The sequence below is a fragment of the Lithobates pipiens genome, unplaced genomic scaffold (assembly GCF_037356315.1).
Source record: "Lithobates pipiens isolate NorthernLeopardFrog02 unplaced genomic scaffold, aLitPip1_a1.2 Scaffold_13, whole genome shotgun sequence".
Taxonomy (NCBI): domain Eukaryota; kingdom Metazoa; phylum Chordata; class Amphibia; order Anura; family Ranidae; genus Lithobates; species Lithobates pipiens.
Window position 1 is genome coordinate 81,046,370 of NW_027507718.1, and position 22,125 is coordinate 81,068,494.

The following is a 22,125-nucleotide window of genomic DNA, read 5'->3' on the forward strand; positions in this document are numbered from 1 at the left end:
AATAAATATGAATAATTAAATGTGTTAAACGTTTCATAAAAAATGTTGTTCATAATTTAAAAAAAATAAAAATAGTTATTTCAATCATATAAAATACTGTACAAAAGTGAATTGTAAAAAAACAAAAAAATGCTCAAATATGGTATTAACAAAACACAATTAGAAAGTTGATCTTTTATATCAGTGCTGTTTTAAAAAAGGCAATAATCTATAGTTTTGGAAGCTCCTTCATGTATGCTGAAGTCCAATCTGTAAGAGATGAGTAGTCTTTGATGGGATAGAAAGACCCATTCATATAGCTGTAAGTCTGATGACTGGTTGATAAGTCTGGCTCAGGCTCTAGTGGTAGAAAATCTGTCACAGTTCCGTTTTGAGAAGATTCTGTTGAGCGCATCGTCATACTGGCACTGAGCTTCTCCTGTCACAAAGCATAAAAACAAGGCTATAATTGTGCATTTTATCCTCCACACCTCCACTACCAACAGAATGCAGTGAGTATGGCAGGGTAAATCTAAGCCCTTGTGCACACGGTCGGACATTCCGACAACCAAATCCATCGGATTTTGTCCGAAACTGTTGTATACACACGGTCAGACGAAGTTGTCAGAAAATCCGATCGTTCAGAACGTGATGACGTTATTTCGTTACAACGGGACTATGTTCAGGCTAGTAGCCAATAGCTTTGATGTAGCAATTTGATCTGAGCATGCGTGGCACTTTGTCCCTTGGAGTAGGCTACACATGATCGGAGCATTTTGTCTGAAAATTTTACGGACAAGTTGGAAAACTTGGTCCGTTAGATACTCCGACGGAAACAGTCCGATGGAGACCACACACAGTCGGAATATCCGACAAAACGGTCCGATAGGACACATTCCGTCAGAATCTCTCGACCGTGTGTACAAGGGCCAAGATGTTCTGACTAAAGTCACAACCTCACTGGTCAATCACACATCGTTCACGATATGTCCTAAACAGTGATGGCAAACCTTGGCACCCCAGATGTTTTGGAACTACATTTCCCATGATGCTCATGCACTCTGCAGTGTAGATGAGTATCCTGGGAATTGTAGTTCCAAAACATCTGGAGTGCCAAGGTTCGCCATCACTGTCCTAAGCCATGCAGGTTTAGGACATATCCGGGGCAGCTACAGGTAAGCCTCATTACAGGTTTACCTGCAGTAAAATGTGGTCTGGAAGAGTTTACAACTCCTTTAAGGCAATAGGGGGTGAATCGCTCCCCACCTGTGTCCTGTAATGTGCGTCAAGAAAAGTATTTCCCATCACTATGGCCACACACACAGCCTGCCCCTCGAAGTGCACACCCCTGGGTGCCTCCTTAGCACCCCAGCTTGTTACAGGAGGAACTCTGATGAGGGAAAAGCTTAAATCACACCAGGGGACTGCCAGTAGAGGAGGAAAGTGACCTTTCTGTGGAATAGTGTTATAGGTTAAAAAAAAAAAAAAAGAAAAAAGAAAAAAAAAAAAAGTGGCAGCCTTAAGTATCACTGTAATGCCCCATACACACGATTGGAAATTCCGATGGAAAAAGTCAGATCGGATTATGTTTTTGGAAAATCCGATTGTGTGTTTGGGGTCTAACGGATTTTTTCTGTCGAAATCTCCGATGGAAAAAATTTGAGAGCTGGATCTAAAATTTTCCGACAACAAAATCCGATTGGACTTTTTCCGATCGTGTGTAGAGAATTCCGATGCAAAGTGCCACGCATGCTCAGAAAAAATTTGGAGACGAAAGCTATTGGCTACTGGCCTCTACGTAGTCCCGTCGTACGTTTTGTACGTCACCTCGTTCCGAATGATCTGATTTTCCGACAACTTTGTGCGACGGTGTGTATGCAAGACAAGTTTCGGCCAAAAATCCGTCGGAAAAAATCTGACTGATTTTGTGGTCGGAACGTCCGACCATGTGTATGGGACATAAGGCTTCTGTGACCAGTCACTGTAGGCAATGGGAGCCCAGAAATGACCCAAGATCTCTATGCTGTACATAGAGGTGAGGCAGAGAGCAGAGACCAGCCGGCTGTGTGCGTGTGTGGGGAACATGGAGAGTACATGCACAGTATGAGCAATAAAAAGCTTCTATGAATGCAGACTGAAAAGGTCCACCTCCTACATACATAAAGCACTTTTCAGTGATGGAAGCTATAATACAGATTCTACAAATGAAGGGGGACGGAAAGGGCAGGCATAGCAAGCGAGCACTCTTGATAAATGCCTGCGACAAGTCCAGGGACTGTATTAACCACCGCAGCACCAGAAGTTTGTGGGGGTGGGGAGACAGAGCACTAAAGATTTCAACTAAGACGGAGGCCACCAGCACAAGGGACATTTCTCATTGAATGTAAGTACTATCCCTTGTGGTGATTTAAAAAAAAAAAAAAAAAAAGACTAAATTTGGCCTTTAAAGCAACAAAGCCTAATATAATGACAGATGACAGTTACCGGAAATCGGTCTTTTTTCTCTCGCAAGCATGCAGATTGTAGCTCTGACTTGAGAGTTGATATGTGCTTCTCGTTTAAAGTTATTTCTCTTTCAAGTGCTGCTGCTTTGGTGCGTGCAATTTTGTAGACATCTAGGAAACTTTTTATCATAACCTGTGGGGAGGAAAAACAATAGTAAGATAAGGTAATACATAACATACCACTCTGGAGCCTGAAACGGACCAAAAGACGCACAGGTCGCCTGTGCAATTCGGACCGGAGCCACTGCGGAGATGTGTGAACCGGCTCTATAGAGAGCCAGGGCACAATCTGCTGCTGTGCGAATTGGATGCAGGGAAAACCCACATCCAATTTGTATAGGTGTGAACCCAGCCTCAGTATCATTTGAATTAGTGTTGGGTAGAGTGGGTAAGGATTGGAACTTCTATCGTATTTTACCGATGTCATCATTTAATAGTTTTCCTGTACTGTGTGTCATGTGTCACTGGTTCGTGAAGTCAGAGGAAATCTTCGTAAAGAAACACAAGCAACAATATAAATCTCAGAGATAAATAAATAAATAACTAGAGCTATACTTTAACCCACTTGCTGACCCTCTCAAATTAATTCACTACAGTAAACTCGCCATGCCCCTTACTGTCTGTCTGCTTTCTAAAAAAGGGGGACATTTGGGGGATATTTGTACCGTCCTGTCATTTTAGGGTCCCAAGAAATGATAGGCTGTCAGTACATTGGGACTGATACATTTTCAGATATATACCATAGTTTGTGGACTCCAACTTTCACACAGGCTAAATATACATTGAATTGGGTTATTTTTACCATAGAAATGTAGCAGAATACATTATGGTCTAAATTTATGGAGAAACAGATCTGTTTGCAAAATTTTATAACAGAAACTAAGAAAAATGTGTGTATGGTCAACATTTTTGGTATTATATTTCTCATTTATATAACAAAAAATAAAAAACCCAGTAGTGAACAAATACAAGAGCAAAGAAAGCTCTTTGTGTGAAAAAAATTATGTAAAATGTCATTAGCGTACATGACCGAGCAATTGCCAATTAACCACTTTCAGACCGGACCATTTTGCTGGCTTAAGACCAGACCACTTTTTGCAATTCGGCACCGCATCGCTTTAACTGACAATTGCGCGGTCGTGCGACGTGGCTCAACAAAATTTACGTCCTTTTTTTCCCACAAATAGAGCTTTCTTTTGGTGGTATTTGATCACCCCTGCGGTTTTTATTTTTTGGGCTATAAACAAAAATAGAGCGACAATTTTGAAAAAAACACATTATTTTTTACTTTTTGTTATAATAAATATCCCCCAAAAATATATATAAAAAAAAATTATTTTACCCTCAGTTTAGGCCGATACGTATTCTTCTACATATTTTTGGTAAAAAAACAAAACAAAAAACGCAATAAGCGATTATTGATTGGTTTGCGCAAAAGTTATAGCGTTTACAAAATAGGGGATAGTTTTATGGCATTTTTATTAATAATTTGTTTTTTTACTAGTAATGGCAGCGATCAGCGATTTTTATTGTGACTGCGACATTATGGCGGACACATCGGACATTTTTGACACATTTTTGGGACCACTGTCATTTATACAGCAATCGGTGTTATACAAATGCACTGATTCCTGTGTAAATGACACTGGCAGTGAAGGGGTTAACCAGGGGGTGGCAGTGTAGGGGTTAAGTGTTCCTAGGGGCGTGTTACTAACTGTGGGGGGCTGGGCTTTGTGTTAGTGAACACTGATATCTGCTCCAATCACATGGAGCAGAGATCAGTGTCACTTGTTGCTAGGCAGAACAGGGAGATGCTGTTTATAACGGCATCTCCCCGTTCAGCCTCCCCGTGAGACGATCGCGGGTATCCCCGCGGCGATCCAGTCCACGGGACCCGCAACCGGACTCACAGGAGGCCCGACCGGCATGCGATTGCGCCGCCGGTGGAGCGCACGCGATGGTAGGGCGGCATATAGAAATGGACGTACCTGTACGCCATTCTGCCGACGTACATCGGCGTGCGCCGGTCGGGAAGTGGTTAAAGTAGCACAGTGTGTGTGGTGAAGGAATCTGTTTGTTCTTTTTTTGTTTTTTTTATTTAGCCAGTTGGGCAACCAAAAAAAAAAAAAACCCTAACAGTGTATGGCCAGCATTAGATTTCAGCTGTATTACATTATATATATATATATATATATATATATATATATATATATATATATATATATATATATATTTTTTTTTTTTTATTGATATATATACGAAAAGGACCTGGCATATTTTAAACTCTGTTCCTCCAGCGCTTTCTTGCATTTCAAACATATTAAGGGTTAACTTTGGAAGCTGGACTGGTGCCTGATGCTGTCTGGATGTCGCCTGGGAAATTGATGCCTCATCTCTGATCTAAATAAAGAATATACAGAAAACAAACAATAGTATAAGTCATTAACAACAAATATGCTCAAGATCAGTTGTTTTAAAAAAACAAATGCAAAAACACACACATAGGCACTAAAACAGAACTCAATGCACATTCTTTATTGGATTCTTATATCACAACATATCTCATTCCAAACCCATGATAATTAATATGGACTTGCCAACATCCCTCCACCCAACTTGGACCAATGTAAAGTATACATTTCTCATACCTAATGGGCTGCTGAGGAAGCAGACAATCACGGTCAGTAGTTGGCGCTACTGCAGTGATCTTTTTTCAAACAGCTTCTCCTGGGGATGCTCACTTGGTGCTGAAACCATTCGCAAAATGCCTTGTATTTTTTTTCCATTGATACAAAGTGTTCTCTGATTGGATGAGGTGGAGATCATGATGTCACTGTACATCTCTACCTCATTTAATCAGAGAACACACACACTGTTTGCATTGGAGGCTGCTCACCTGTCAAATTAGGATGATGTCCATGCAGCTCCTGATTAGGATGTGTCCATGCAGCCCCTGTGTCCCCAAAGATTTACGTGGGCGGTCTGCACGGAGCACCTGTTGACTCCATCAGCATAAATAAATGGTCAATTCATGGTTTATGGCTTTCTTTCAACAATGGCTTTCTTCTTGACACTCTTCCATACAGGCCAGATTTGTGGAGAGCACGACTAATAGTTGTCCTGTGGACAGATTCTCCCATCTGAGCTGTGGATCTCTGCAGCTACTCCAGAGTTACCATGGGCCTCTTGGCTGCTTCTCTGATTAATGCTCTCCTTACCCAGCTTGTCAGTTTGGGTAGACATCCATGTCTTAGTAGGTTTGCAATTGTGCCATACTCATTTTCGGATGACAGATTGAATAGTGCCACACAATATGTTCAAAGCTTGGGATCATTTTTTAAAAATTTTTAAAATCTAACCCTGCTTTAAACTTCTCCACAACTTTATCCCTGACCTGTCCGGTGTGTTCCTTGGCCTTTATGTTGTTGTCTGTTCACTAAGGTTCTCCAACAAACCTCCGACAGCTTCACAGAACAGCTGTATTTATGCTGAGATTCAATTACACACAGGTGGACTCTATTTACTAATTAAGGGACTTCTGAAGGCAATTGGTTCCACTAGATTTTAGTTAGGGGTATCAGAGTAAAGGGGGCGGAATACAAATGCACACCACACTTTTCAGATCTTTATTTGTAAAAAAATTGGGAAAACCATTTATAATTTCCCTCCCAATTCACAATTATGTGCCACTTTGTGTTGGTCTATCACATAAAATACATTTATATTTTCGGTTGTTGCATGACAAAATGTGGAAAATTTCAAGGGGTGTGAATACTTTTTCAAGGCACTGTATACACACTCCTTGTATAATATATTTATATATATATATATATATATATATATATATATATATATATATATATATATATATATATATATATACACACACACATACATTTTATATATATATATATATATACACACACACACACACATACACATATATGGCTACATGTCAGGTAATGCCCGGGCCACAGATGATTGGCCCAGTACAGATCACAGCTTCCTGGCGGCCTCGCTCAGGAGGATTGGGACCAGAATTCAAATATGCTCATGCTTAGCCCTAATCCACATCTTGAAAGCCCAGGTCTGAGGGATTTACAGAAATAGAGAGACTGAGGTACAGATCACTATGTTTTCGAATTGCCCTCCTCTGTATGATTTGTGCATGCTCTAGGTCCTTGAAAACACTTGAATTAGAGTTTTCAAAATGATGGTCTAGGGCAGTGATGGCGAACCTTGGCACCCCAGATGTTTTGGAACTACATTTCCCATGATGCTCCACTACACTGCAGAGTGCATGAGCATCATGGGAAATGTAGTTCCAAAACATCTGGGGTGCCAAGGTTCGCCATCACACTGGTCTAGGGAATCATTTAGAATCTATCTTCTGCACATGTGGTAAATGCATCTCCACCATCCAGCATGCATGCCCATATTTTTTTTGAAGTTGCAAAAACTGTTGTATAGACATAACGTTCTGGTCTATTTGGTAAGCTAAACTAAAACAAGAATTTCCTTATGGTTAAAATAAAACAAGTTAAATCTTGGCATAATAGCAAAAGCTATTGCAAACATTGATACCTTTTGAAAGGCAGCTGAAACGGACTTCATGTAGTTCACCAAGATTTCTTTATCCCTGGAAAATCACATATAAACGTATTATTATTACCACAGCCAAGCAAGAATTTGACTGCAACTTAAAAACTGTTTCACACTTGCAGACTGCAGCTTTTTTTTTTCACTGAGCTAAAACGTAGCCCATTATTTACAATGTGCCTGTGCAAACAGCCATGCAAACAAGTGCAGAGTTTTCCTCGCTAATTAAATAAATAGGAAAATCTGTGTTTCCGGTCAGTATTTTGCTCCAATGGGCTCAAATACACGCATATGAGCATAAATATGAATGAATTTTCCCCAGACGTGTATTCTGTGCATGATACACAATGCAAATGTGTGCAAATTAGCGCATAACAAACACCTGAAATTATGTCCAAAAAATTAGAAGCTCAAACATCAATAACATGTGCAAGAGGCCTTATTGTTTCTGACCAAAATCAGCTGAACTGATTTTATGCTAATAATTGAATTCAGAATAATTCAAAGAGTCAAGAGAGTGCAGAAATGTTTACAGATCATAGGAAAGCTAGAGGGTTATAGGAGTTAATCAGTAAAGTTTTTACTGTGAATTTTCCAAGGGCTTTGTACTTTCCCAGGCTTGGAATAAAAGCATAGATTGAGCTCTAGTTTGTTATAAGAAAGTGGCACCCACCTCGCTGCTGCACGTAGTGCACCTTCTGCATTGGCAATGCTCTCTTCCAGTTGACGTTTGCCCTGCTCCAACTTCGCAAACCATGAGCTTTGCTGACATAAATATTGAACTTTTCTCCCTAGTTCCTTCTTGGCCTCATTGAGACTCTGCAAGGATCATGGAAAATGCAAAGGATGTGTTGTTACTTTTCAACATACCAGCATGACTTCCATATATGCCATTAACCTTTGCCAAGAGAATTATGGAGGTTGCCACTGCCGACCTCTCTTGAAAATGCTTTTACCTGGCTGTCATGGTAATCAAATGGCTTAAATAATAACATTTTCTGATGTTCTATTATGTGCTTACTGATCTGGAATCTATTATCAACCTTTTCCACATATTGTATTAAGACTGTGACTATTCACATCCTGTCAGTCTTTGTAATTCATATAACATTTGCTAAAGAAATTATAAAATGACTTCAATAACTTGAGCCAATGACCAGGAACAAGTATGCTGAGAAATTCAAACACTTGCTCATTACTTTTGTGGGTCAATAACTCCAAGACCCCTTTCACACTGAAGGCATTTTTCAGGCGCTTTAGCGCCTGTAAAGCACCTGAATAAAGCCTCATCTGCAATCCCAGTGTGAAAGCCAGAGTGCTTTCCCACTGGGACGCTGCACTGGCAGTACGTAAAAAAAAAAAAAAGTCCCGCAAGCAGCTTCTTTGAGGCGCTTTAGGAGCGGTGCATACACTGCCCCTGCCCATTGAAATCAATGGGCAGCGTTGCCGAAGCGCCTGCAGAGCGCCTCTGCACCCTTTATTCATCTACTAGAGGGGGTTAAAAGCGCCCAAAAAGCGCCGCAAAAATGATGGTAAGGTGCTGCTATAACTAGCGACGCTTTACTGCTGACGCCCCCCGTGCTGGCATTGTAAATGGGCTCTTATAGTATTGACGCTATTGGATCATAATGACAACCAGGAGACTAGGATTTCCAGAAGTAGGTCAAAAATAGCAGCCTACACATTTCTCAGAGTATAGGTTTCTTTAAAAGTGGACCTGTCAGGAGATATATCTGCATATATAAGATAGATATATATATATATATATACATATATATATATATATATATATATATATATATATATATATACACACACCGTGTATATATAGATATATAACCTGGGTTCCGGGTTATATAAAGGTATAGGCAAGTTTCCTTGTAGATATCCTGATCCACTATCTTCATTATGACTGGTTAATAGCAGCAGCTTTCAAGCTTTTTCATGATAGGTTTACTTTAAGAGCACACCGAGATATTTTCTTCATATGAATATTATTATTATTAAAAGGTACTTGTATAGCGCTGTCAATTTATGCAGCGCTTTACATATACATTCACATCAGTCCCTACCCTCAAGGAGCTTACAATCACGTTCGTATACTAGGGCCAATTTAGACAGAAGCAAATTTAGCTACCAGCATGTCTTTGGAGTGTGGGAGGAAACCAGCGTGCACGAAGGAAACCCACACAGGCACAGGGAGAAAATGCAAACTCCAGACAGGTTGTTTCAAGGTTGGGATTCAAACCAGTGACCGTTTTTACTGCTAGGCGAGAGTGCTACCCACTGCACCACTGTGCCTCCCACAAGCAATACTTGGGTTACAAATTCTCAATCTTTCTAAAAGCTAATATAGTAGTAGTAGTAGTAGTAGTAGTAGTAGTAATAGTAGTAGTAGTATTAGACTTACTTTATATATAGAAAAAAAATCGGTTTACATAAAGTGCTAAAAGAATGGAAAAGTTACCTCGATTGCCTCTGACAGGGTTTGATCTTTTTCTGCACCTTCCTTTGAGAGCAGTTGTATTTTAGATTTAAGATCTAGTAATTGCTGAGACTGTTCATGCAGAAGCATCCGAGCTTCATCCTCTCGCAGAAGAGCATTACCTATCTCTTTAAAGACAAATTTCATCTGTTCATGTGGGTCCACCTTCAGAAGAAATACAAACAAATTTGAGCAAGAAATTATTATTATGCCATATTATGTGTGAATAGGAGTGAAAAGCATTGCCATTTCAAACAAATTGTCTTACTCTAAGCACTAAGCACTGAAACCAAAACACTCACAGGTTTATACAGCAAGGCAAATTATAATGGGGTTGATTTACTAAAACTAGAAAGTGCAAAATCTGGTGCAACTGTACATGGTACCCAATAGGCATCAAACTTCAACTTGTTCAATTAAAGGGATTGTAAAGCAGAAAGTTTTTTATCTTAATGCTGAGCCCCATCTCAGTCCAGCAATGTGCACAAGTGCCTTGACCGTCCGGGACTCTCCCTCCTGATTGGCTAAGACATGAAGCGGTGCAATTGGCTCCTCTTGCTGTCAAAGTCAATTAGCTAATTCAAAAACTAGGAAGGGAGATAGGGATTTTGACGGTGCAGGCGTTAACTAAATCATAATAAACATTATTGAACTGATTACAAACATGTATTTAGTTCAAAATTAAAATTCATTAACAATTACATTAATGAGATATAAAAACAAACGGTGGACAGTACAATACAGTGGTTGTTCTCATTAAACACACATTATCCCAACATTGTTGGGATAATGTGTGTTTAATGAGAACAACCACTGTTGGGATAATGTGTGTTTAATGAGAACAACCACTGTATTGTACTGTCCACCATTTGTTTTTATATCTCATTAATGTAATTGTTAATGAATTTTAATTTTGAACTAAATAAATATTTGTAATACAATTTTGTAATCAGTGCAATAATGTTTATTATGATTTAGTTAATGCCTGCATCGTCAAAATCCCTATCTCCCTTCCTAGTTTTTGAATTATGCTTCAATTTTCAGGGATGTGGTGCCTTACTCATTGGGTGTTTGCGATGTTGAACCACTAAAATGTTTTATTCAATTAGCTAATGTTGAGAGAGGGGGGCCAAACCGCAGCTCCATGTCTGAATGGACACATGGAGCTGCGGCTCGGGTGCCTCCCATAGCAAGCCGCTGTGGGGGCATGTAAAAGGAGGAAGGGACCAGGAGTTTTGACGAGGAATGCGATAAGAGGAGGATTCAGGCTGCTCTGTGCAAAACCACTGCACAGACCAGGTAAGTTTGACATATTTGTTATTTTTAAAGGAAAAAAAAAAACCACAAGACTTTAGAATCACTTTGACATAAAAACCTAGAAGCGGTTGGTTTCTATACAGAGCTTTATGCTTCAGTTTTAGTAAATCAACCCCAGTACACACACAGCAATCAATTCCAATATGTCTTTCCATTATCTGTTATGATTTCTGCTTCTAAAAGCACGGTTATGGCCATCATATAATAAGATTGTATATTGTGCATACAGTATAATACACTTAAATAGTGTTTAATGTATAGGAGGTTTTACAAGCATTTAAAGCCAAGTAAAAAAAAAAAAAAAAATGGCATGCTCGTGGAAATTTGAAAAAACTCCAACTTGAATTTTTTTTTAAATACATCGTCTACCACAGAAAATAACAAAATACAAATCTGGAGTTGCCCTGGCAGAAAGTACATTCCCCCATTGAAGCGCTCCATTTTTAGGTTGAAAGGCAACCAATCGTTATTCAACCCACTTTCTGCAAGCCAAGAGACCATGATGAAGGTCATCACATCGACTTGGGCTCAAACTACTGCTTCATTAAAAACAGTGCTCAAACAGCATTATGCGAGAGCTGTTCAATAAGGTTTACCGCCACTGGACAAGAAGAGGAAGGACTGCATCATTGCATTGGCCAGAAGATTGCTAGGATGTAGAGCCCATTCCTGTGGCTTGCTGTAAATTGTATTGCAGTAAAGAATTCATTTTGAATACATTGCACCAAGAAAATAGACATACAACATTTAGTTCTGACACAGTGCACCACAAAACACAGTAGTGTCATACCACGTGTTGCAGTGTTCTTCAATTCCTGTGCACCAGACCTGTATTGCCTTAGTTCATTGGGGTGCCATTCAAAATGAATATCATTGCAATGCGCTTGACCTGTGTTGAGGTAGCAAGTGGGTTACTGCAAAGCACTGAACTGGGTGTCAAGGTATAAGTAAAGGTTTAAGTGCAGATGGGCTTTGATTTCATCTGGCCATAAAGTGATTTTGATTTTCAGGCTTCCATACTCTTAGGAGAAACCTCTAGATGCAAATTCTGATTACTGAAATCTCAGGACAGTTCAGTCAAATTAGGATCAGACTGGCAAAAGCAGCAGGAGCCTGTTTTCTTGTGAGATGGCATCGTCATGGTGGCGGAGCTTTAATCTGTGCTTTGGCAAAACATTAAAAATTACAATAACATTAAAGTGTATCTTTGGTTTTGTATAAAGTAACGGTTAGAAGCCATGTCTCCATAAAACTATTGCTTATGCCTCCACTTACACTTTCAGATTGTTCGCAATGCTGGTCATCCTCTTCAAGCTTCTGTGCTTTGTCAGCATTTTTGCCACATTCCCTGAATTTCTCCTTCATATCTGACAACTGCCGGCGCATGGATAGTCTTTCTACTTCTGCTGTATGCAGACGTGCAGTAAACCCAAGTATCTGGTTTCTTAAGGCAGCTATGCATGCCTATCATAAAAAGAGAAAACAAACTCAGACACATGCAAGCTTCTTACATGAAAGAAAGCGCAGTGATCCATGAAAAACAACAAACTACATTGTATTAGTCCACCTTCTAAGGGCTCATGCACACTGCAGTTAAAGAGAAAGAAAAAGGGGGGGGGGGGGCTGCCTTTACAGGCATTTGAGCTTTTATTTCTCTACCTAAAAGCTTAACGTGATTGTAAAGTCTTGTTTTTTTCCATCTATAAAAAACATTTACTTTATACTTATCTGCTCTATTGCAGTGGATTTGCACAGAGCGCATAGAATGCATTAAGATTTAAAAAAAAAACCTTCCGACTTTAAAGCCATTTTAAAGAAGTTTGTCCTTTTTGTGCTCATTTGTGTGTTTTTATTGAGCTTCAAGCTTCCTGGAGCTTTTTTGAGCATAAGCATTTTTTTCACAAACCCTCCCCTCAACTCATTTTATCATTTTTTTGTGTGCATTTTCAAGCTTCTTTGAGCTTTTTTGTGCGTTTTTGGGCACTTGGGGGTCTTTTCTGCTTGTAGGCTTTTTTTCTGGCTGTAAGAGCATATGCCTGTAAACTCCAGAAAAAGCCAGTGTGCATGGACACATTGACTAACTTGGAGGGGAGTTTTAATCACAATCAAATGTGTTTGCATTTGGGATGGGTTTAGTTTGATTTATGATTTACTGCTGGGGCTTTAGGCTTCAACATATTGGCAGTCTCCAGCAAGAAGGAACAGTGATGTAAAAGTTCACCACTCCAGGATAATTACCTCTCCCAAAATCAGCTGTCTCCACAATTAAGCAGGGTGCTGGCTCTGTTTGCAACAGAGATGAAATGGAAAAAAAAAAAAGAGGAACAGTGGCAATGCTGGAGGCAATTTACAGCACACAGTTTTGGTAGCATTATTATTAATGTGGAATGTATGCTCCTTGCTAAAGAACATACATTTTTTATCAAGTTGTTATGGGTCCACTTTAAACTGTAATTATTGCTAGATGTCAACTGGCAGTTCCAACCTGCACCCCTAACAAGATCCAGTGAGGCCGAGTGCCATTTTAACCACTTCCCCCCGGGACGGCATCATACGACGTCTGGGACTTAAAGTCGTGATATCTGAGTGATGCCTGTAGCTGCAGGCATCACCCAGATATCTTTGTTTTCAGCAGGCGATTCCCTGCACGTAAAAACAATCATAGCGGCTGCTTCCCCGCTTGACTGCTTTTACAGCATGTCCCTCCCGGGCATCTCTATGATCACCATCTATGACGTCACTTCCAGTGTCGGCAGTGTAAACGCTGCCGTATTCTTTTTGTTGGAAAGCCTGAACAAGTTTTTTTTTTATTACTCTCAGGTATTCTAGCATAGAGGAGAGATGTAGGAACTTATAGACCCCATATCTCTCCATAAAGCCATATTCCTATTACAAGGTATGTTTACATTCCTTGTAATAGGAATAAATGTGATCAAAAAGTAAAAAATGAAAAGAGAAAGTGTAAAAGGTAAATAAAACAAACAAAAAAAATATAGAAAAAATGTTTCAAGCGCCCCCGTACGCAGAAGCGAATGCACACATAGGACACACCCGCATATGTAAACGACATTCAAACCATATGCCACGAACGTTAACGTGAGAGCAATATTTCTAGCACTAGACCTCCTCTGTAACTCTAAACTGGTAACCTGTAAAACATTTTAAAGCGTAGCCTATTGATATTTTAAAGTACCGAAGTTTGGCACCATTCCACGAGTGTGCGCAATTTTAAAGCATGACATGTTAGGTAACTATTTACTTTGCGCTACATCATCTTTCACATTATACAAAAAAAATTTGGGTAAATATTGTGATTTTTTTTTTGTTTTACCAAATCGTGAAAGCATCCCCCCCAAAAAATTGCACTGAAAAATAACTGTGACATAAAAAGTTGCAACAGCCGCCATTTTATTCCCCAGGGTCTCTGCTAAAAAAAAATACATATAATGTTTGGGGGTCCTGAGTAATTTTCTAGCAAAAAAAAATTATGATTTTTACACGTAGAAGAGAAAAGTGTCAGAATTGGCTAGGGTGGCAAGTAGTTAAAATGGCACTGGGATGAATAGAGGATATCCCAGTGATGTTTTAAAAGGGAATGACTCAAGTGTTTAATATTTACAAGCAACAGTAACCCAGCAGTCTAAGACTTCTAAGAAATTACGTGTCTCTCAATATACCATATAAAAATTCACTGTAATTCCTACTGACCACTAAGTACACAGGATGTAATGCCATACCTTAACTGGAGTGGTATTTGTAATGCCCACGTTTGGCGTCTGGCCAATGATCTTGTGAAGACCACAAGCAAGTCTGTAAGCTAGGGAATCAGAGTCTATGTAAATTGAATGCCTGTCAAAGGCCACAGTCCTATATTCCATTTCTACATTCAGTTTCTTAATCAGCTTTGAGAAACAATTTCTGGCCGCATTAATTATCTGTGCTTCAGAGGTACAATTCAGATCTAAAAGAGAAATAAAAAAGGATTAATACTACTTCATCGACTTAGTAAGAGATATGATTTGTACTAAGAGGTTAAACTGAAATGAACTATTCCTTTACAGTATTACAAATTAAAGGGCCCAATATTGCAAAAGTGTCATATTCTGGCAACTGTATATGGTCATGGACCAGTGGCAAACAGGCCGCACAAGGAAAATTAATGTAAAGATATTTTAAATCAATAACATATGAATATTTACCATATATAATGATTATCAAAAGATAAGTTAATGTGTATGTAGCTTAAAGATCTAGGAACTATGCAACCCAGTCTCTGACATGGCTCCACTCTGACAAGGGCGACTTCAGGTGTGGTTCTTGTGATTGTCTACGTTATCCTCACATGCTATGTGGCGACAATACATTTTACGGTTGATGACAAAGTATATAGTATTGCTAAATTTTATAACTGTAACACAAGTATTGTGGTATATGTCATCACCGGTGGAGCAGGCTCCATCTAGTATGTGGGGATGACTACACGCAGGCTCAGGGACAGGTTTTCGGGTGCATTTGGTGGACATAAGAGGATGCAAATCTACTAATGTCGCCCGCCACTTTAATTCTATGCACAAAGGGGACATGTCTCAGGTACAGGTGCAAGTGATTGAAAGGGTCACAGTTCCTCCAAGAGGAGGAGATGTGTTTTGCTACCGCTGAGGTATTTTGGATCTTTAGGTTGCAGAGTAGGATACCGTGGGGGGGGTTTGAACTATGAGCGAGATGTCACACATTATTATGAAGGTTGAGGTGACAAGATACCACTTGTCGGGACTCCCCTCTGTGTCGTGCACAGCAACTATTTTACTCTATTATACCTAGGTCCTCATGTACTTGCATGTGCTTCTTTTGTTTGTTTTTTGTCGTTTATTTTTCATTTTTAACATATTTCAAGAAGTTACATACACAGTAACTTATCTTTTGATAATATTCATTATATAAAATATTCATATGTCTTATTGATTTGAACTATCTTCACGTGAATTTTTCTTGTGCGACTGTTATACCTGTTTGCCACTGGTCCATGACCATATTTGTATACAATTTTATTATGATTTATTGGTTGTTATATATTGGTTTCAATTAATGTATGGTCCATACACCAGTGGCAAATTTACAGAAATGGAAAGAACGTTTTTCTTCTTTTTTCTTATTGTATACTGTTTTTAAAATATAACGTATTATATGTCTTCTTTGGTTTTTGCATGGTTTACTGCAGGAACCCTAGAGGAGGGTTATTCAGCATAATCAAGCACCTACTGGGTTCAGCTGATTATATACTATTTTAGTGTTTAGTGGTGCAATTTGGATTATGATTAAGCAAACTTGATTCATGAAATGCGTCAATCTCTGCTTTGTCCATGTCTGTATTATTGTTACCTTGGATGTTTTAACTTGGAATAAAGCTACATCATCATCATCTACACTTTGGAGAGCAGTCAACATGTTGTTTTCTTGGCTATACAATGCAAGGAGCCCAGCCTTTACACCTTGAACCCTTTGTTAGGACAGATAGTGTTCAAATCTAGCTAATAATGAAGATTTTCCTGCACAGTACAGACAGGTCAATTATGGCAAGCACAGCTGCCCAGTAACCTTAAAAAAAGAGAATGTTTCCTTGCTGGAGGATCTAGACTAGAGCGTCTAAAAAAGTGAAGGTGTGATTTTTAAATATTTTTTAAGTTGTTCTAATGCGAAAAGGGACATGTAACAAATTTAAAGTAGCTGGTTATCCCAATTTGACTGCAAAATTAAAAATAAGCTTTACTGGTATCTGTGTCTTTAAGCATAAGGGTGCTGATTATTTTTGCAACCCACCGACCTAAAATACCCCCATCTCCTACCCCACCTCAATAATAGCTAGACTTCAGCAGGTCAAATCACACACTATAATATATTTTAAAAAATGTCCAACAGAGAATGCAAGATCAACTTGTAATGGCTGCCTCAGATGGATGGATTTTGATACAAACAAAAAATGTACATTACCCCTGTTGTTTAATAACCCAAACAATTCAGACATAGAAGTAACTACTGCTGACAGGAGATCAGTATTTGTAAGCCACTTTACAGCTTCATTGCAGTACATTGGCTCATCATGTGATCCTGGAGAGAGAGAGAGAAAAAAAAAAAAAAGTCAAAATACACCTACTACAATTTCCATTTTCCTTACTATGACATATTGGGCTGTTAAGCTGTTGTCAGACTGCAGAATATGAACCCAATAGTGCCAGTCGTAGAGTTATCTGTTCATTGTGGGTCATTGTGCCCTCAATAAAGTAAAAAAAGAAAAACCATCTGTAGTGATTCAATTTAGGATACAAGTGCAAAGTAATCTTCTCGAAAATATTACTCATCCCTCTGTTAACAAAAAACTGCACCGGTCCAGAATTGATATAAAGTGATCAGCGCAACCTATTAACAGCTGTGTATATCTTAAAATGAATGTGTTATCTGTTAATAAGTTGCGCTGATCACTCTTTATATCATACCCACTTTAAGTGCACTGTATACACTTTTCAGGTCTAGCAGCAATTCAATATTAAGCCGGAGGGCTTTCACACTGGAGCGGTGCGCTAGCAGGACAGTAAAAAAAGTCCTGCTAGCAGCATCTTTGGAGCGGTGAAGGAGCGGTGTATTCACCGCTCCTACCCATTGAAATAAATGGGGCAGCGCGGCTATACCGCCAGCAAACGCGCCGCTGCAGTGCCACTTTGCGGGCGTTTTTAACCCTTTTTCGTCCTCCAGCGGTGGTTAAAAATAGCACCGCTGACGCCCACACCACCCCAGTGTGAAAGGGGCCTTACTGTAAACATACTCACTCATCGTTCACTTTAATAGCGCAAGGGATTCCCCCCTTAATTTTACACCAGTCCTGAATTAATGGATTCGTTTTTTTTTAATGGCTATAGTTTCGTGAGCATGCACTGTAGTTCAGTGTCCTATATTAAAAAAAAACATACACACCACCCCTAACCCCAATGCAGTTTTGTCCAACAGCATACCTGCATAGGAAAGGCAAGGGAAGCGCATTACCTAAGTGCTTCTGTGACAAGACCGGGGTGGGTGTGTTGCGTGCTAGGAGTCAATACCACACACATGTGACTTGCTCACGTCTTGTTTTAGCTAATCAACAATCCATCTTTCCAGCTCCAGAGACCAAGCTGACACATGGATTGGCAGCAAGGGGTCCATGTGCGAGAGGAACCCAAGGAGACTGGGAAAGATGCATTCATCTGAGCAGTAGCACTGGGAGGAAAGGAGGGAGCAGCTGTAATGGGTTTCAGTGGCAAACGATTAGCCTGTGAGTCTAAAGGGCTGCTATCTGTACTACGTCAGTGCCCTCAGAGTGTACAGAATAGATGCCCCCAGAACCATTAGGAGAGTATAGTTGAGCTTTGGACCCATAAAGCTCTCAGTGGCTAACTTTTCCTAACATACAATGGGGTTGATTTACTAAACCTGGGAGAGTGCATAATCTGGTGAAGCTCTGCATAGAATCCAATCAGCTTCCAGGTTTTATTGTCAAAGCTTAATTGAACAAGCCGACGTTAGAAGCGGATTGGCTACCATACACAGCTGCACCAGAATCTGGAGTGCTCCAGTTTTAGTAAATATCCCCCAATGTCTGGAAAGAGTGACAGACTAGCCCCACAATGTCCGGTCCAGTATTCTGTATGTAGGAGCATCTAAATTCTGTGTCCAAAAAAAGGAGAAAGAAAAATTAACTTGAAATATCTCACTCAGTATTAAGCCAGTTGGAAATATTCAGTCCATTATGCACTGTAGTCCTTGTCAGTACAAACAATACCAAGATTCTGGGTAACAGCAATCAACGCATACAGGCACACAGATATATGTGTGTAACAGAGGAAATGTGCCTGGTTATTAGGCTTTCTGTATGTGGTGCGCAATATTCTGCCTACTTACTGTACATAGGATTCTTGTGTCACCCTGCGGCAACAGTCATGCACTATCACCTATTATTTCTTAATATTTACTAGAAAAAATTGGATTTTTTTTTTTCCAACTATAAACTATACCTTACCCCTTTTGAAAGAGAAATTTTAAGAGATGCGGTAAGGCAAAAAAGAAGTAGGGAATCCAACCAAATGTCATGAAGAAATCAGTTTAGGTTTTGGGCTATAAATGCAAATACAGTTGGGGAAGGAGGGATTCCTCTCTATGTACCAAATGCAGTAGGGAGGAAGGATCCTTAATCCATTTAATCTGGCGCTGTCCCAAATTACACTGCTACTGGGGTGTAATAACCAAGGTCATCTCTACAGTATATCAGGTTATAGTCCCATTGGACCCTTCAATATGCATCTTAGGAGCTGTGGATGAAGAAATATACGTCCCCTATCAACATAGCAGTGCTCAGACTACTGTATATAGCACGTAAATTGGTGGCTAGATTCTGGTTTTCCTCACGTGTTCCCACTAGGAAACAATGGGTAGAACAGGTCAACTATCTTCTAGTTAGGGAGCAGTTAACATATCAGCGTAGAAACGCAAATCGTGAATTCCATTTTATTTGGCAGGTCTGGTTGGAAACTCCAGGGTTAGCGCCCTCACAGCTGGTTTTGCACCAGCTGTTACAAGTGTAAAGGGTATGCATGCTTGTATAAGAGGATAACACTGATTCTTGGGGTTGGAACGAGGGCAGGTCATAATGCTATTGCTACTTTTTTTTTATCTAAATCCAATCCCTTCCCATACTCCCTGTTCATAGGGGGAAAGTTCTTTCAGGAGAGGGTAGGAAGAAGGCGACCATAATATTCAAATTCTGGCCCATTGGCCATCTGTTCTTCTGTGTTGGTTGGACGGGTTGACCCCCACCTATGTATCTTGGATGTTTGCTACTGTTTTTGATTTACTAGTTTGTTTTTTTAAGTTTATGATTCTAATATACCACTTAGTGCCCATTTGTCAATCTTATAATCCTGAACCTAGTAGGTCTTATGTAATTGGTTATATGTTGGCATAATCTTTATATCAGGATATTTTCCCGTTCCTTACATGGTATGTTTTTGAATTTAGTGTTGTGCAGCTGATATCTGGTTTTGCTTTTTCTTTTCACATACCCGCTGTTATATTCATTGTAATCTGTGATGTATGGTAATTGGCACAATAAAAACTTTTTCTGATTTAAAAATTAAATAAAATAAATCAATAAAAAATGTGAATTCAGGGTGGTAACTTTTTAGATTTTTTGGTAATGCCGGTTTCATTTTGATCTTAACGTCTGCCTAGCTTTTTATTGTCCATCTAATATTCGGCATCATCAATTTTGAAAATATAAATCTTACTTGTTTTCTGTGCAGTCTGGACTTCTCTAATACACACTAAAATCCCAGGTCTCCTCTTGGCTTTTTCCACCCATGTAAAAACAGATTTTCTAGATTCACCAAGCCGCTGCAGCCGTTTGGCAGCCAAAACCACGATGACACCTTTCCGAAACAAAAGCTTCATGGGTTTTGCTTTCTTCCAAGAATCGTCCTTTTTCTTATCTCCATTTTCAGACAAAGCTTGGACTAGATTTCGGATCTCTTTCTGAATGTCTACACAAGACTTCAATTCCTCTTGAAGGAGGGTTTTCTGTGCAGCCAACAAACAGCTTCTGGTGTATAAGGGGCACAGGGCACCAGCCATAAGGGCACAGGCTGCAAGGAGAGACTTGTGGTCTCGCTCTGTGTTGATTATTGCATTTTTAATGCGCACATTTTCCATGGCCATCTGATCCTTTGTTTTTTCAGAGATTGAAGCTTTGTCTTTTAATTTTTCAGCAATCTTCTGATATTTCTAAAAATGGAAAATAAAAACCTAGTGTAATCATTTTATGTATCGCACATTCAATATCAAAAGTGATCTATTTAGAGCTTGCTGGAAATTAGTACTATGTACTTTTTTAAATTACTGTTGTTCACCTTCTCTATTCCTTTGATTGTAGTTTATTCAATTCTTTTATGAAAAGGGTTCCACAGAAAATTGCCTTTTGCAGTCATAGAAAATGGACTCTGCTTTTAATTTTGTAATCTGAATACTTAAAGCATGGAAAGGATATCAACTCTGCAAGTCAAGATTAAAGCCAGCCATACATTAAGCAATTTTCAGCCTGTGGTTGAAGGAAAAAAAATTGCTCGATTCCCCCATCAACACAGTCAGTGTTGATAGGGGAATTACTCTCACTGCTACTGTATTCTGACAGTGGGAGGTTTACTCATCAGAATATTATGGTTATTGCTACCAGCTATAGCTGATTTAATTGGCTATTAATGTATTCTGGCCGCTGGAATGCATTAGAGCTCAAACACGCCTAAAACACACCTAAGGTTTACACAAATTTAGGCACGTTCAGCGTTTTTACTGCTCTTCGGTTTTTCTCCTGAATGTGCTTTACATAGTTTAGTTGGTGAGGTGAAAAAAAAAAAAAAGACACAAGTCCATCAAGTCCAACCTATGTGTGTGATTATTTGTCAGTATTACATTTTATATCCCTGTATGTTGCGGTCATTCAGGTGCTCATCTAATAGTTTCTTGAAACTATCAATGCCCCCCCATCCCGCTGAAACCACCGCATGTAGAATGGAATTCCACATCCTTGCTGCTCTTACAGTAAAGAACCCTCTACATAGTTTAAGGTTATACCTCTTTTCTAATTTTAATAAGTGGCCACGAGTCTTGTTAAACTCCCTTCCGCAAAAAAGTTTTATCCCTATTGTGGGGTCAACATTACGGTATTTGTATATTGAAATCATATCCCCACTCAAGCGTCTCTTCTCCAGAGAGAATAAGTTCAGTGCTCGCAAACTTTTCTCATACTAATATCCTCCAGACCCTTTATGAGCTTTGTTGCCCTTCTTTGTACTCGCACCATTTCCAGTACATCCAGCCTGATTGAGGACTGGTGCCTAGAACTGGGCGCCAGTCCTCAGTCAGAAAGAATGCAGCCAGACCAGAGTCTTGTAGAGCGGGAGAATTATAATTTTATCTCTGGAATTAAGCCCCTTTTTAATGCATGCAAATATTCTGTTTGCTTTGTTAGTAGCAGCTTGGCATGCCATTGCTGAGCCTATCATCTACTAGGACCCCCAGGTCCCCCAGAGGTTCTCTTCCAGTGTATAGATTGCATTCATATTTTTGCCACCCACATGCATTATTTTACATTTTTCATTGAACCTCATTTGGCCATGTTGCCCACCCCATTAATTTGTTCAGATCTTTTTGCAAGGTTTCCAC

At 39.5% G+C, this 22,125-nt stretch overlaps 1 protein-coding gene across 2 annotated transcripts in view; it reads right to left on the minus strand.

The window, feature by feature from the left end:
• CCDC171 (coiled-coil domain containing 171) overlaps nucleotides 1–22,125 on the minus strand; it is a 70,511-nt gene that overhangs the window by 144 nt on the left and 48,242 nt on the right. For both annotated transcript variants that reach the window (XM_077475241.1, XM_077475240.1), the window contains 10 exons: nucleotides 20,196–20,688; nucleotides 16,873–16,989; nucleotides 14,622–14,845; nucleotides 12,160–12,348; nucleotides 9,550–9,732; nucleotides 7,756–7,901; nucleotides 7,068–7,122; nucleotides 4,752–4,883; nucleotides 2,464–2,616; nucleotides 1–418 (listed from right to left, as the gene is read on the minus strand). The exon at nucleotides 1–418 is cut by the window's left edge and continues 144 nt beyond it. In XM_077475241.1, coding sequence (XP_077331367.1) covers nucleotides 209–418; nucleotides 2,464–2,616; nucleotides 4,752–4,883; nucleotides 7,068–7,122; nucleotides 7,756–7,901; nucleotides 9,550–9,732; nucleotides 12,160–12,348; nucleotides 14,622–14,845; nucleotides 16,873–16,989; nucleotides 20,196–20,688 — 1,902 coding nt within the window. In that variant the 3' untranslated portion in view covers nucleotides 1–208. The remainder of the gene's footprint in view (nucleotides 419–2,463; nucleotides 2,617–4,751; nucleotides 4,884–7,067; nucleotides 7,123–7,755; nucleotides 7,902–9,549; nucleotides 9,733–12,159; nucleotides 12,349–14,621; nucleotides 14,846–16,872; nucleotides 16,990–20,195; nucleotides 20,689–22,125) is intronic.